General features: G+C 38.1%; 1 protein-coding gene across 28 annotated transcripts in view; it reads right to left on the reverse strand.

Moving 5' to 3' along the window:
* The window catches only part of SLC8A1 (solute carrier family 8 member A1), a 386,709-nt gene that overhangs the window by 302,354 nt on the left and 68,738 nt on the right, over positions 1–15,617 (reverse strand). For 16 of the 28 annotated variants that reach the window (XM_003908546.5, XM_003908547.5, XM_009184065.4 and 13 more), the window contains exon 2: positions 4,441–6,272. In XM_003908546.5, the coding sequence (XP_003908595.1) occupies positions 4,441–6,239 (1,799 nt within the window). In that variant the 5' untranslated portion in view covers positions 6,240–6,272. The remainder of the gene's footprint in view (positions 1–4,440; positions 6,273–15,617) is intronic. The other 12 variants (XM_009184063.4, XM_009184066.4, XM_031655122.1 and 9 more) reach the window with 1 other exon arrangement.

The following is a 15,617-nucleotide window of genomic DNA, read 5'->3' on the forward strand; positions in this document are numbered from 1 at the left end:
CATTACCTAGGAAAATTCTATGTCAATATGAAAGTATGCTCTAAAGGTAGCAGATAAAATTCTACTGCTATAAAGTAAAGCCTGAATATGTTGGACTTAAATTAGTATGTCCTAACAGCCTTTCTTGTCTTGTGATATTTTTTCTAATATTTTTCATCATTTCTGATTTCTCCACACAATTATTCTTCTGTTCTGATCACTTCAAGTTTTTTTAATATCTTCATTTCATCTTGTTTACATCTGGCTGTCTTAATGTATTTCGTTTTACTCTCAGAATTGAATTGCCATCTCATAAAGCTAAGTCTAGAGAGAATTCCATAGAATTCTCTAGAACAAGAATTCTATAGAACAAGAAAATAACACAGGTCCCATAAATAGCAAAAATAAAATATTAATTTTCCCTGGAATATGATAATAATTCTGTAGAACCCATATGATACTGAAATTTTATTTCCTTTCTAGTCTTTTTTTCAAAAAGAGTAAAATGTGATATAAATATTGAGCATCAGACAGCTATATTTGTTGAGATGTCTTATACATACTATGAAGTTAAAACTACATTTAAAAATATAATAGTTGTTAAAACAAAATTAAGTTTGGGTAGGCCTGTTGTTTAATATGTTATACTATGACTAGGAACCTCTGCTAAACTGATATTCTAAGGAGTATATTAGGTAAATATTCTAATTTACATACTCTGATTTTTCAACTCTGTATTTTAAATATATAATACTAAATGCTCAAAATCTTTTGAATCATCTTCCAAAAATAATATTATCACTGGACTATAACTAAGTAATTAAATTTGATTTGTATCTACATTAGTTAATTAGCCTTAACATTTTTCCAAAACAGTTAAGCTAATGTTAGACTTGAAATACCAAACAATATTTTGTAATACTTATTACCGTTAAACTAGAACCATTAAAGAACAATCATTAACAGCACTTCAAATTTGTGGATATTACCTACCAAACCACAAATCAAATTAGCATATTCTTCATTTATTTTTTATTAGCTGTTAACATTAGACAGAATTCCCTGTTGTAAGTCAAAATTGGTTGGCATTGGTTTAGTATGTGTCATTGACTGAGTTTATAAAAAAGCATGTGCTAGCTGTTAATTATATCTATTTAATGGGATTTTGCTTTGTAATTTTAAAATGTTTTGCTGAGAATATATTTTATTAGAAATTACAGGCATCACTTATCACTTATCAAGCTGAAATAATTCAACTCATTTATGTGAAAATATGAATATGTATAGACATTTTTATATTATAAATTTAAATGATGACTTCTACACTAAAAACAAGATCAAAGATTAGGAATCTATCTTGTTTTTGGAATCGAACAATCAGTAACACTATACTGCCTCTTATTTTCCATCCTTGATCAATTTGGAACTTATTTCTACCTTGGTTAGGGACTTCTTAAAATTAGCCTTTAAATGTAGGCTTTTCCAGGAATCTCTTTATGGTGCTCTGGAAAGAATCATAAAGTCTGGCTTTGTGCACAACTTTAAACCAACAAAATTTTTTTTCAAAGTACTTAATAAAGCTTAGTGGTGCCATCAGCCTTGTTTAAGTACTGTAGGTTTTGAAGGAGGACATCTTTCAAGATTAACTATGTAATTTGATGAGATATAAATTCATTCTTCAAGATAAGTTGGGTTTAGTCTCCATAGCCTGGCTCCATTGCACGATGACAAACTCTTTCACTTGGATCTGACTGTATGGAAATAAGACGACTGCCAAAGGAAAAATGATCCATTAAAAAATAATATTTTCTAAGCTGCTAACAGGGCACCACAACTCCATTTGACCCAGCAATCACATTACTGGGTATATACCCAAAGGAATATAAATATAAATCATTCTTATTATAAAGACACATGCACTTGTATGTTTATTGCAGCACTATTCCCAATAGCAAAGACATGGAATCAAAATATCTTTGATAATACGTTTTTCTAGAAAGCTTGTGTTTGAATCCTGGTGCTTAATTTAAGGTTAAGTCCCAGCCAAACAAATTTGTACAATCAATAGGCCTATTTAGCATCTACAAAGCTTATCAGTAAAAAACCTCTATGAAGTCAAGATGAAATCTCTTCAAAATTAAAAATATATAAAAAAGTAGGTCTGTAATTTCATTTCACTTATAAATTAAATGCTTTGCCATTTCTAAAATTTCACATTTCAGTTGAGCAAATGAAGTATAGTAACAATTTTATAGAGCAAGAAACTTGTGATTGATCTTGAATACTCCTAAGAACAAATATACAGAGATGGCATGAATTATTAGCCAATTTTCACCAACTCCACCAATGTTTACCAATTTTCACAAGAAATCTAAATTTCTAAAAATGGAATTTGGCAATATTCCTTCCTTAGCAAGAATAAAATCAATTTAATTGCATAAGATGAATGTTTTTTAAATGGAGCTTGGCAGAATAAGTTATTCTATCAAATCAATGTCAATCCTCTTTAAAAATCCTTTTCCTTTTTCTTCTGCATTGTACCACCCAAAAGAAGGTTATTTATGGTTTGGTAAAAGTCCTGAACAGCAGAATAAATAGGGAAAAGCTGCTTTTCAAATAAACCAGCATAGAGTCCTTATTCTTAAGGAAAGGTAAGATTAAATTTTCAAAAGAAAATATGCTTAGTCAAACAAACAAAACAAAACACAGATTTAAGGTGTTTTAAGGGTTACCCTTATGAGTTCATTTAACAACATGAAATATACCTTTAGCAATATGCAATACACTTTTACATGGATTACAAGTACTATATACTACAGAAGGGTTCAATAATTGAAATGATGAGAAAACATAATTGTTAGGGAAAATAAAATCAATAGGGAACGAATTCCTAGCAAAGGAATAAAGTTCATTTGTGTTAACCTGAGCATACGTGAACTTTCCAATGCAAGACCATTGAAAAAATTCTTTCTTGCATATGAAGGATATTAATTTGCTACTAGATCACTATCTTTCAGTAAAATAAGTATCCCAACAAAACACATCTCAATAAGTGGAACACTAACAACATTATAATTAACACAAAATAGATATTAATCAAAACAAAAACACTATGCTCCCTACACACATCAGAAGATGGATATTAGAATCCCTGTTTTGCTTGATTTCATTGTGATACGGTACTCGACATTACTTATCACTATAGTGTAACAACAAAGAGATGTAAGGACACTGAAAGGCTCTTTCAGGAAAATCTGTTCTCTCTGCCCATCCCCTCCCTTTTTGGTTTGTTTTCTCTCACTTTCAGTAGGAGAGATTTCATATTTAAAGAGCATGCATTCACCATTTGGCATATCATATGCCATTATCATAAGAGTTAACTATTTTAGAAGTATATTTATATATTTATTTTTCTTCCCTGAAATTTCTAAATGTCCAGTGCTTCAACCAACATAATCATTCATTTCAATGTCTTCTGTTGTACTGCAGATATTATAGGCAGCCTCCCTGCCAGTCTCCCTCTCTCCCTCCCTCCCAGAAATTGTTCATAGAGTCAAATTTTCTGGTTTGCTTTTGGTGAGTTGAGTGCAACACACTTTCCTAGGCAAAGGGGGAACAGCCCTCTAAATATCAACTCTCAGTGGAAGAATCACTTAACAACTGGGTACTTCATATTACTACATGAGCACAGTGCCACTGTAAAGTACCAAGAGGAAGAATAAATTGTTCCTTCTTTTCTCTGACCTGCTCCCTGACAACTAGACACATGGACAGAACCTTATTTCTTTATCACTGTATCAGCAGGGTAGAGGGTTTGTTTAATAAGGATGTAAAATAAAACCAGACTGGAACTACAAAAGGACTGGATGGACTTTCCCATATTCGCATAACACTGAAGAAGCAGGATTGGTTATGAAGTCATAATTTAGCATTGGCATTTAAGCAGAAACATTAACTTATATTGTCACAAAACACAATGTCACATAAAAGCCATAAAAATATTCTCAGTCAGCCCTGGTAGCCAGGAAATTCTTTTCAGAGGTGTTTCCTTTTTGGGTTTTCTCAATTTGTACTCAGAAATGAAGTTAGAGACCTATTGTGATGTTTTAAATATTCCTTTTCTGAGCATATACCATGTAATTCAAAATAGAAGACAAATTTTTCAGCCTAAGTTATCTGATAAATCGTGTCCCATTACTCATTTTATCATAGTCACAATGTACTTAAAATGTGTAAAAGTATAAAAGTAAAAATAAAATTCTGATGTAAATAAATTTAAGATCTCTATGTGTAGAGCATATTGACAATTGGCACCCAAGCAAAGACTGATATTTTGAAAGAGATCTTGTATAAAAGCTATTCCATTCCTTGTATGCTATTTAAAAAATGATGCACAGACTCACATTCATAAACACACTGAAACACACACACACACACACATATATATAATATAGAACTTACACAATTTCATCATTCTGGAATTCGAGCTCTCCACAAGTGTCCTCAAAATCCTCCCCTCCACCTCTGGCAGTCCCTTCGATGGTTTTATATGGAACGATAACATTTCCTCGAGCTCCAGATGTTCTCAATACTTTCACCTCCATGATGCCAATGCTCTCACTCACATGAGTCACAGGTTCCTCAAAAGTAAAAATGCCTGCGTGGTCATCATCAAAAATAGTTACAGTGGCAGTGGAGGGAGATCCGAGGCAAGCAAGTGTAGAAACATGATTGGCTTCCAGTATGCCATCTTCTGAAGCTTCAGAAGATACTTTGACATTGCTGAGATGCACAAGGAAATTTTCATCCTCCTCAAATATATCATCATCTATGATACCCACTCTGATTTCCTTCTGGGTCTCACCAGGCTTAAACACCACAGTTCCTTCAGTAAATTCATAATCAGACCCAGCGTTTGCTGTGCCATCCTCTGTTCTGAAGTCAACAAACACAGTGTTGGTCAAATCACCACCTCTGCGGATAATGGTAAGGGCCACAGTACCACAGTTCTCCAGACACTGATATGTCCCTTGTTCAAAGAAGATCTTACTAACGGGGTCATTTTCAGTCACTTCAGTGTTGACCTCGTGCATGCTGACAGCCTTCCTTGCTTGGTCAGCTGCATGCCTCTTTAAAATGTTGCCAGCTCCAGTCATCAGGCGAGTAGCTTGAATGCGATAAAATGCTCTACTTTTTTGCTGCTGACTTAGGACTTGGTAGTTAGCTAATTCTATTAATTGCTCTATTTCTTTCTCTGGATGCTTCTGCTTAAGTTCCTTCAGAATCCTAGCCATTTCTCGCCTAGCTTCTTCATCATCTTGGTCCCTCTCATCCACCTCCAGAACCAGAGCACCATCTAAGAAATTTTCAACATGAGAATTGACTACTTTCCCATCCATTTCAATTTCAGTCTTGGAAGATGGCCTGTCTCCTTCATGTTCAATAATCATCCCCCTCTGCTTGCCAGCTCGATACCTCTTGTAGACATACTTGTAAAACAGAAGTCTCCTATCCGCTACCCAAGCGAACACAACACAGATGGGAAAGAAGAAGAAAGTAAGCAAACCTTCCCAGACCTCCACAACGCCAGGAGAGATGACAGACAAAATAATGTAAAGCCAGGTGTAGGCAAAGATGCTCCAGGCTGCCGTCACAAAGAACACACGCAAATGCTTAATCTTCCTTGTCTCTCCGTCAGGGACCACGTAAACACAGAGTGCAATAATGATGAACATGTTGAATGCAGCACTTCCCACGATGGTGCTAGGACCGAGGTCTCCTGCAGTGAAGTTATGGCCACACACTTCAATTACCGAAAGGAGAATCTCAGGAGCAGAAGATCCCAGGGCCATCAAGGTCAGGTTAGAAACTGTCTCATTCCAGATCCTCACAGTTGTCTTGGTGGTCTCTCCATTGGGTTTCTTTATGGTTATTTCTTTTTCTTGAGATGTGATGACTTCTATAGAGGACATGAACCGATCAGCTATGATAGAGACTCCAAGAAACATGTAGACCATGGCCACAAAATACACAGTAGCTCTAGCAATTTTGTCCCCAAAAGAAGGGTCTTGGGGTTCCCAAATGGGCAAAATCACCCCTTTCTTACAGTAATATGAGCCAGTACATTCACCAGTTTCATTTCCTTCTCCTTCCATTTCTGTCTCAGCAATTACGTAGTCCACATGGGAAAATAAGAGAGCCACAATAACTAACAGATGAAATCCCATTGAAAAGGTGGGTGAAAGACTTAATTGCCGCATGTTGTACACGACACTTCCAACTGTCAGAACCTACTGGTAAAAACAAGATGGGGGAGAGGGCGGAAAAAAAGTCATGTCATTAGAGCTGCATCCAAAGCATTACTAATTATTTTTATTACTCTTACCAAAGTTTGTTTATATTTGACCATCACAAAATCTATGGTGAATGATTGCATTCTAAGACTCCATCAGTGACTAAGCAATCTTTTGTAAAGTTTACAATTCAATCTTTCTATGAATTTACTACATGGAGTACCCATTCACTGAGTAAGATATACAATTGACTCACTGGAAAGGAAAAGTTCAATTTATATAGCCTTGCCTTATTAAACACACGTTTATGCATGCTAATAGCCAAAAAACACAGGACTTTTGAAGCATCAAATAATTTCCTCCTTTTTACTAAAGCAGATTTTCTTCTAAATTTGTGTTAGTACATCTTCTTCCAAAAACGGTTTCAATGCCAAAAGCACCTTATTATAATTGATGCTTTGAAAATCAGACCCTGAAAAAAATCCCACCAATACAAGGCCTGGTGATTATCTTAAACGCCAGAGAGCATCTTACACTGTATTTCATGAAATCACGTCCTATTGCTCCACACTTACTTGGAAACAGAAAACTTCAAGCTTGCCTGAAATCAAAGCTCAATGGCATTTGTTCTTGAGGAGAAAAAAATTCTGCTGTAACGCAGTATTTCCACACATTAAGTACAGTTTTTAAAAGCATGTTTTGATGAGAGCACATTTCTTCCTAATTTTCAGCCAGCCCAGGTCTGCTGATACATTAGTAGCTGGGCATCTGGTTCTTCAAGCACAGCTCTTCACATCTGTGTACAGAGCCTGTTTTTCTGCAGGCTGGAAAGGGAGATAACCAGGCCAAGGCCTACTTGTGGGTAAGAGCCTGGCAGGCTATGGAATCAGCGTCACCAACCTTAAAATGTTCCTTCTCGGTGTCGGTCATATTTTCCATGGTCATTCTAAAATACATATTAGTTCTGTCGAGGGTTCAAAGTGACCAAAAAATGCAGGACCAATAATTCCACTTAAATTAGCTCATGTGGCATGACAACAGTGACCACAAAATATACACATGATGAAGGGCTGTAGGCAAGGAGGGCCATGGTAACAGAGTCAGTGAGCGGCACACAAAGCTTGGTAGGCATAGTGGTGGACTCAGCCACCATGGCCTTAAGTTCACCTACCAGCTCAAGCAAAACTCTACTCAGACCTTACATCCCCTCTGCTTCCAGAACCTGGAAGGGAGGTGAGCGGAAACTGAAGTAGAGGAAGGTCTGCTCCAAGTCAGGGTAACTGTCTCCCAGGCCTTGCAGGAGGGACCAGTTATGACATCAGATAAAGCAGCAATAGGAAGAAGCCCTGAGTCAGAACATACCCTTAATGTCCTGGAAAAAGTTAAAAGAGGAGCTGGATTAGAGGCTTTCATAGCTTCAGGCTGGCTGAGAGCCACCCTACGTTCGCCTACACTCTCTGGCTCATGTTTGCTCCTGATGGCTTATTCTGCAAACTGCACCAGGGCCCAGGAGAACACCCCTGCCTAGGACATTCTGGCAGACCCTCAGAGATCCCCCCATAGCCTAAAGCCCTTTATAGCTCACCACTACAGAGAGATAAGTTTCTTTGACATTTTTCCCATACTAAAGACAACCAGAGGAGGGTTATAGCAGAATTTGAAACTAAGTAAAAGGCTGAAAAATAGAGGCAGCACATTCTCGAAATATGCAAAATTTCATGCTGTATGTCTACTCGTTCAGTCTTTGAAAGGTTTTGAGATTTCTGCTTGAAACAAGGTGAAATTCAACCATCCTGCAAGAATGGTGGAAAATCTAGTTCCAATTCCCTTGTGTATCCATTTCATCCACAAATATTTATGCATGCTTAATAAGTATTCTAGAAAGACTTGCTAGGCTCTCTTCTAGATCCTGAGAATTCACCAGTGATAAAACAAAGTCTGTGTTCTCACAGAGCTTATAATCTAATGGTGGAGGAAACAAACAAATATAAGTATCAGAAGGTTAAAAAGTCCTATGGTACATGTATGTGCAGAGCAATATAAAGAGGACAAGGAGTGTGTGTGAGTGTGTGTGTGTGTGAGAGAGAGTGTGTGTGTATACACATGGCATGCATGATTTCATACTAGATGGTTAAGGAAGGCCTCTCTGATAAGGTAACACTTGAGCAAAGTCCTAAAGGACACGAAAGATCAAGTCTTGTGGATATCTGTAGGAACAGAATTCCTAGCAAGTGCAAATGTCCTAATGGGAACCATGCTTGGCACAGTCTAGAAACACAGAAAACCAATGTAGCAAGAGGGCAATGCACCAAGGGGGCAGGGCTCAGGAGTGGGAATGGATCATGGAACACTGAGTTGCCATAAGGCATGAGCTTTGATGAGGTGGAAGATGAGAATCACTGGGAGTTTCTAATCAGAGGGTGATATGATCTGATTTTTCTTTTAGAAGGATCTCTCTGCTGGTTCAGTGCAGAATAGACTAAAGGGACAAGGGTGGACACAAGGAGACCAGCTTTGGCCTACTCTATAAAATCTAATTTATAAGTGATCCCAATACTTGGCAGGTATACAGAATGATATAGAAGATATCTAACATTTAAAATGGTGAAAGAAACCTCTGTAGTGATCCTTTTGGAAGATATGCAATTTAAAATGTCTTGGGGACCTGAAAGAATCAGAAAGGTGAAATATTTGTAATAAATAGTAGTACTGAACATAAACACTGAAGAGAGATTCAAACTTGTGTCTGTCTCCAAGACTGATATAATTAACCACTCCCTTCAAATGACTGCCAAATCGCATCATTCCATTCTTCACATTTCAGCCAAAATGAAATTCCTAAAGTGCAGATCTGACACTCTTCACTTCCCTTAAAACTCTTCATTGGTTTCCTGCTTCCCTGAGGACAAAGCTCAAAACCCTTAACAGGTTTTCTAAGACCTTTTATAATCTGGCATCTGAGCTCCAGAATATGGAAATTATTCCCATTCCCTGAACAATGTAACAATTTCTTATATCCAAGTCTTCGCAGATTATTCTGTATCCAAAACTATTTTGCTTTTTCCTTCTTAGAAGCAAGTTTCAAAAGAGCTGAACACCAAATTATAACCAATTTCCTGAGAGAATACTAGATTCCATTCTTAAACAGTCAAGGACACCATGCTAAATTCTCTCTATACATATCAATTATATTTAATATTTACATTAGCCAGCACTGCTATGTTACAAAATTCCTAGTGTTGCTATTTCCATTACAGTCCATGAGAACAGCACCCCTGGAGTTGTGCAATGCACAGTACCCTAACAATAATCCTAAATAGAGGGTATTATTGGCCCATTTGGAGGTTGGATAACTGAGGCTTAGATAGGTTAAGTACTTGCTGAATGTCATACGGACAGTAAAACCCTCAACTAAGACTCAACCCCTGGTCTTTTTCCAAGACTGATATAATTAACTGCTCCATTACATCATCCCTGATAGTGTGTGAAGTAATCCTTGAGAACTATTGGGGTTGGCTTGGACTAGCCCATTGGAAAGCCTCTTGGCTTCCATGCAGAATCAGGAGGGCCTAGTTAGCAAAAGTCTTGTGGAAGGTTTCCAATAGCCTGGCTTTTATCTTATGGATTAGACTCAAACAGACAAGCATCAATAATGGTGATGTAACATGAGGGCTAGCACGCTCCTAGAGACAGCTGCCCTTCAATCTGGTCTTTTAGCAATTGCCTGGCAACCTCTTCCTGCATGCACTGTCAGGGCAATCTCCTAGGCCAGCCAAGAAAAAGCCCTGCCCTTTATCCCTTCCCTAGTCCACATCCCACAATATGTTCTTAGCCAAAAGGTCACCAGATGTCTAAAGGTAGACAGATCAGTAAAAATCCATCATCATTATCAGAGAAAAAGAAAGGGGGCTTCTGGTGTTAACTAAAAACATTACAATTATATGCAAAAGAGGGGAGCATTATAATTTGTGAACAGTGGATACAACACACTGATGGAGCTTATTGGCAATGAAGCATCTGGAAAGAACTCTCTGGAGTTGAATTTCTTTTTGTATTAAATTAATACCAAATCCAAATGCCCATGAAGATGTGGAATAGGTGTTATCTAAATGCAAGTTCCTTCTTCGTCCTTTTGTCTCCTTTCTTTCAGGGTCTTTCCTCTATCATCAGATTCAAAGTAGTTCTACTTAATTCTCCCATTTTCCCTCAAATATACATTTCCATATAAATTAAGCAGAAAGATAAGAATAGAGACTGTGGATATGTTGATTTGTTGCCTGGCTTTCTTATATTCTGCCTTAATTTACCACTACAAAGTATAGGCTGATTTTTATGGTGGATTCAGATCAACTCGTACAACTACGAGCAGTACTAACTTAGGAATATCCATTACATCATCCAAATGATACTTCAGCATAGTATCAGGAATACCCAATTTATCTTCTGATCACTGTTTATTTTAAAACAAAACACAACCCATCACCTACAGATTACAGACCCAAATGGCACTGACAAAGGATGGTAAAAAGATATCCAGCTGTGAGTAGTCCAGCCAGTTGTGTTGGAGGAAGAGGTCACAGCTACAAGGAATAGAAACCCACATCTGCAAGAGATAGATCATTAGCAAACTGCTTTTGTAAAGGATGAGGTAGAGCTTTTGGAGCAAAGAGGCCTGAAGAGTGGTTGGCAGCAGTGACCACTCCCTGATGGAAGCTATAGCCAGTATTGGCTACCAAGGAAGACTTGACTCAGAGCAAAGGCATATGCTGGCATTCCTACCAGTCCAATATATTGGACAGTCAGCGTAATGGCATCCTCTTGATTGGCAGCTGGGGTTATTCCAGGGAACTCCTTGATGGCCTTCATCAGAACTTGGAATTCCCTTCTATGTAATTCTTGCTGACTTAAAGCCTCAAAGGTAAGCAATTAATCTGTTTCTAAGGCAACATTAAAGCAACCATAAATCCTTATCCACTACCAAGGCAAGCACTTCCAAATGCTTCTAGACAAAGAGATGATGCCAGAGGATGAAGGCTTTTCTCATCTGACCATCCCAGCTAAAGTGAAAATTACTGCCCTGGCTCTAGCCTCAGGCTATCAGACCGTGGCCAGACTTCAGGAAAAAAAAAAAAAAAAAAACCTCATTTACACAGAGACTCTCTGCTAATACCTATTTTTCCCCTCCAAAGAGAGACTTTCCTGTCTGCTGTTTAATACATTGGGACAGGTCCTAAAGGGGATGGGCTATGAGCGGTCACATCATAGGCTCCAGCCTTTTTCTTAAACTCACAAAACAGAAGTCAGGTCCCTGCCTTATGTCTGAAAATACCTGCTGAAATTGCTCAGGAAAGGAAGAAACTAGGGCGAGGGTAGGCAACGTGGTCACAAAAGGAAAGACAGGCTTAGGATACAAAATAATGAAGTTGTTGAAAACTCATGAGATGCACCGTTGGCCCTTTCCTCTACTTTATTTTTCTAGGTATCACTTATGACTTTTTTTTGTTTGTTTTTGAGACAGAGTCTTGCTCTTGTCACCCAGGCTAGAATGCAGTGGTGTGAACTCGGCTCACTGCAACCTCTGCCTTCCAGATTCAAGCAATTCTTCTGCCTCAGCCTCCCAAGTAGCTGGGATTACAGGTGCCTGCCAACCACACTTGGCTATTGTTTTTTTTTTTTTTTTTTTTTTGTATTTTTAGTAGAGACAGGGGTTCACCATGTTGGCCAGGCTGGTCTTGAACTCTTGACCTTAGGGAATCTGCCCGCCTCAGCCTCCCTAAGTGCTGGGATTACAGGCGTGAACCACTGCGCCTGGACAGCTCTTATTACTTTTTACATGTTTTATAGTTTATTCAATGGTTCTATTGATTGTCTTTCTCTCTTCAAAAGATGCAACTCTCTAAGGGCAGGGATTTTCGTTTCTTTTTTTCATGGATGTATTCCCAGTTCCTAGAGCACAGCCTGGCACACAGGAGATGCACAACATCTGCTTATTAAATGAGTAAAGTACTGCTCATAAGGTCATGTGCTGATTCACCAAATCTCCGGTGGTAAATCAGAATCTGGGAAATGGGCCTAAGCATTTGCAGTTAGAAATGTCTATGTGAAATGGTTGCACCCTAACATAAGCAGAGTTCAAAATCAGATTGTAAATCAATGTCAGTGTTAGAAAGAGAAGAAACACATAATTCAGACTCATGAACAAAGACTCTTGGGCTGGAAAGACTGATCTCCAGCATAAAGAGAGGCCCTGACATTTTCCCCACAACCTGGGTGTGTGTCTTCCAACATCAGCCCTGGTTTGCTTATTTTATTTGCTCTGTTAAGAGGGCCCTAACACTTTGGACATACTCAAGGAAGTAAATCTTCTCATCCTTCCAATACAATTAAAAGACACGTATTGAAGCACAACAAAAATCACCTTCATTGTAGAGGCCCTACAGAACGGAAAGAACACCAAGCATTTATTAAATATTAATCTGCATGCTAACATGGAAATATGGGTGGAAAGAAGAAAGCTGGAGAAGAGTCTTTGGATAGAAAATAAATAAAAGAGAATTCAGAAGGAAGATGCTCTGATAATCTTGGGCTCCATGTGAAGTTAGCAAGGTTTGTCCTCCAATTCATTACGCCAGAGCCACAGAACAGGGTTTAACGGCCCTACTCAGGGCACTGACGGCAATAATGACTGAAATCATGGACTGAGCATCTACTTGTCCTAGGTACTGTGCTAATTACTTTGTATTCACTGTCCCTAACTTTTCTGACGATACTACAAGGAGATATTATCATTCCCATTTTACAAATGAGAAAAATAAATGGTTCATGAAAGTAATCTGGCTAGAGTCATCTAGACTTAAGTGACAGAAGTAGAATTTTAATTCAGGCATTTTGCATTAAGAATAACGATTTCCAAAATGGCAGAAACTTTCTGTTTTCATGACAATAAGGTAACAATGTTTTCTGGAGACAAAGAGCTCAAGATTTAGGTACTTAACCTCCATGCTGCCCCTTCTTCCCACCTGAATAAATGTGTGTAGGTTGCATTATCTCATCAAGGAGCCTCACATGTTTTCCACTCCTGTCTGATGCCTCCCCACTCCCCAAGTAAGTTTTGTAAGCACTTCTATTCATCACATAGCAAGGGAAAGATGATCCATGTGGAGGATCATCAGCTGAAGACAGAGGTCTGAAATCACTCCAAACTCATGTAGTAAACTCAGGGTTTTTCCATTTGGTCAGGAGAAAAGCAAATGGAGAAAGAATCCCTAACAGTAAGCAAGCAAAACTAAAATAAAAGAGGGGAATGGATAATGAATGGGAGCCAGGGAGAAAGATACAGAATTTTGCTATAACAAGTAGGTTAACACTTTGCTCTGATAACAATAATTCAGTATTTTTTTTTTTTTTAAACAAAGAATTTCATTGCGGCTCAAAAATTTGGGGGTCAATTTTTTTTTAACATCTTAAATTTAAGCTGATAAGTAATCCAAAGAAATGCAAAAACAACACATTCGTTTATGGTTTTATCTGCCAAGTTTTTCTTAGCCACTCACATGTGCCAGACACTGTGTTTCAAAAATAAATAAAACATATCTGCAAAGGAGCTTGTATTCTAGTGGGGCATTGCCAGAGTCAAGGAGTGAGTCCCTTCTGTGGAAAACAGGACCCCTTCCATTACTAGAGATTCACTGAAGAGAAGAGATCTTCCTGGCATTTGAACAGTGACACTGATCACTCAAGTGGACTACGTAGTCCCCAGTTTAATGTACCTTGGGTCTTGAGTTAATAAGCCCAGCATTCTAGAAACCTCAGACTGCTCAGACTATAGTCCTACAACCTAGAGATTTCAATTATAATGAGCTCCCAGAGGCAGGGCCTTGGAGCATCTCCCTTGTACTCTGTAAATCTTTCAGAAGCCTCCTGATAGACAATGGTAATTCTTTTACATAATAGTTGTTCACCACTAACGCTGAAGAGAAAGAGCAGCCTTTCTTTGATGTTTGACCTTACACACTGAAACAGAATGAGGTCATATGCATGCTTTTACATCTAGGTCACCAAAAAATATTTTCTACCTAAAAATATTTCCCCAATAGCCTGTTGACATTTAATCTTAAAAATCCATATATATAGTAAGCCCTTCCTATGTTTCTACTTCTGGAGGGAGTGAACCCTTCATTTATTCATCAAGCCTCTACAGAGTAGCTTCTATGTGCAAAGCACCATAACAGACACTACAGGGATGCAAATATGATTGACAAATGGTCCCTGTACTTAACTAAATTTATAGTCTCCAAGTGACAGTTACTCCAGTGACCATTAATACTAGGAAGAATGGGCAAAATTCCATAAAAGGAAGGGATGGGAAGGATGACAATGTCTAGAGAATGTGAGAGGACATTCTCAAAGGAAGAAATGATATGGACAAAGGCATAGAGCAATGATTCTCCAACTTCAGTTCACCTAAGTATCACCTGGGAAACTAATTAAAATGCAGTTAACTGGGCCCTATTATCAGATACAGTTGAAGAACCTCCAAATTTGAAGTTTAACAACAATCCCAGGTGATTGTGATGTAGGTGGTCTAGGATCACCCTTTGAGAAGTACAAGGCAGAAAGAGCAGAACTGAGTAGAAGCATAGAAACGGCACACAGGGCATGGGGCTTGTTTAACAAACAGACTGGAAGTGCGAGCCTGAAAATCAGAAAATAGTGTTTGTTCTAATATCAGTAAGATGTTGATGTTAAGTAATATGTCAGCTGTGCTTTCCTTTTCTCAGACTGGGTAACCAGGCAGGATAAAAATATGAAGCTCCTTAGTGAGTATGTTTCCAGGAGGTGGGGGACTAGAGGGCAGAGGAGGATGGATCTTAATAGGAGATAAGAGGGGTCCCAAGAGAGGAGATTAAAGCACTGGAGGTAATATGGAAATATGAAGTTCCTACTTCATGATGATGTTGCTGCAGGTGTTTTGCCTTCTCTAAGAAACAAGCAAGGATTGCTAGGCTACTACATCAGCAGGTGACAAAGACTCAGGATAAACGGACATCTATCTTCAGAGACCTATTCAGTTTCTATAACCAAGCCCTAAGTAGATGTAGAAAACATGCAGAAACATGAACCCCAAAATGAAGTACTGGTGGTAAGGAAAGCTGTGCTCTTTAAATTATAGGTTCTTTAGAGGGCAGCCCCTACTCTCTATCTTCATTTCATCTCAAGAATGAATCTCTGTGGTCACTCTTTCTTCTTTCTAGTCTGCCTCTTGGAACTGGGGATGTTTAATATAGAATCCAATTTCAAGTTGAATGACAGTCAGTCCAGCAAGACTTTTTTCTTTTTTAATCT

This window comes from Papio anubis, chromosome 14 (assembly GCF_008728515.1).
Source record: "Papio anubis isolate 15944 chromosome 14, Panubis1.0, whole genome shotgun sequence".
Taxonomy (NCBI): Eukaryota; Metazoa; Chordata; class Mammalia; order Primates; family Cercopithecidae; genus Papio; species Papio anubis.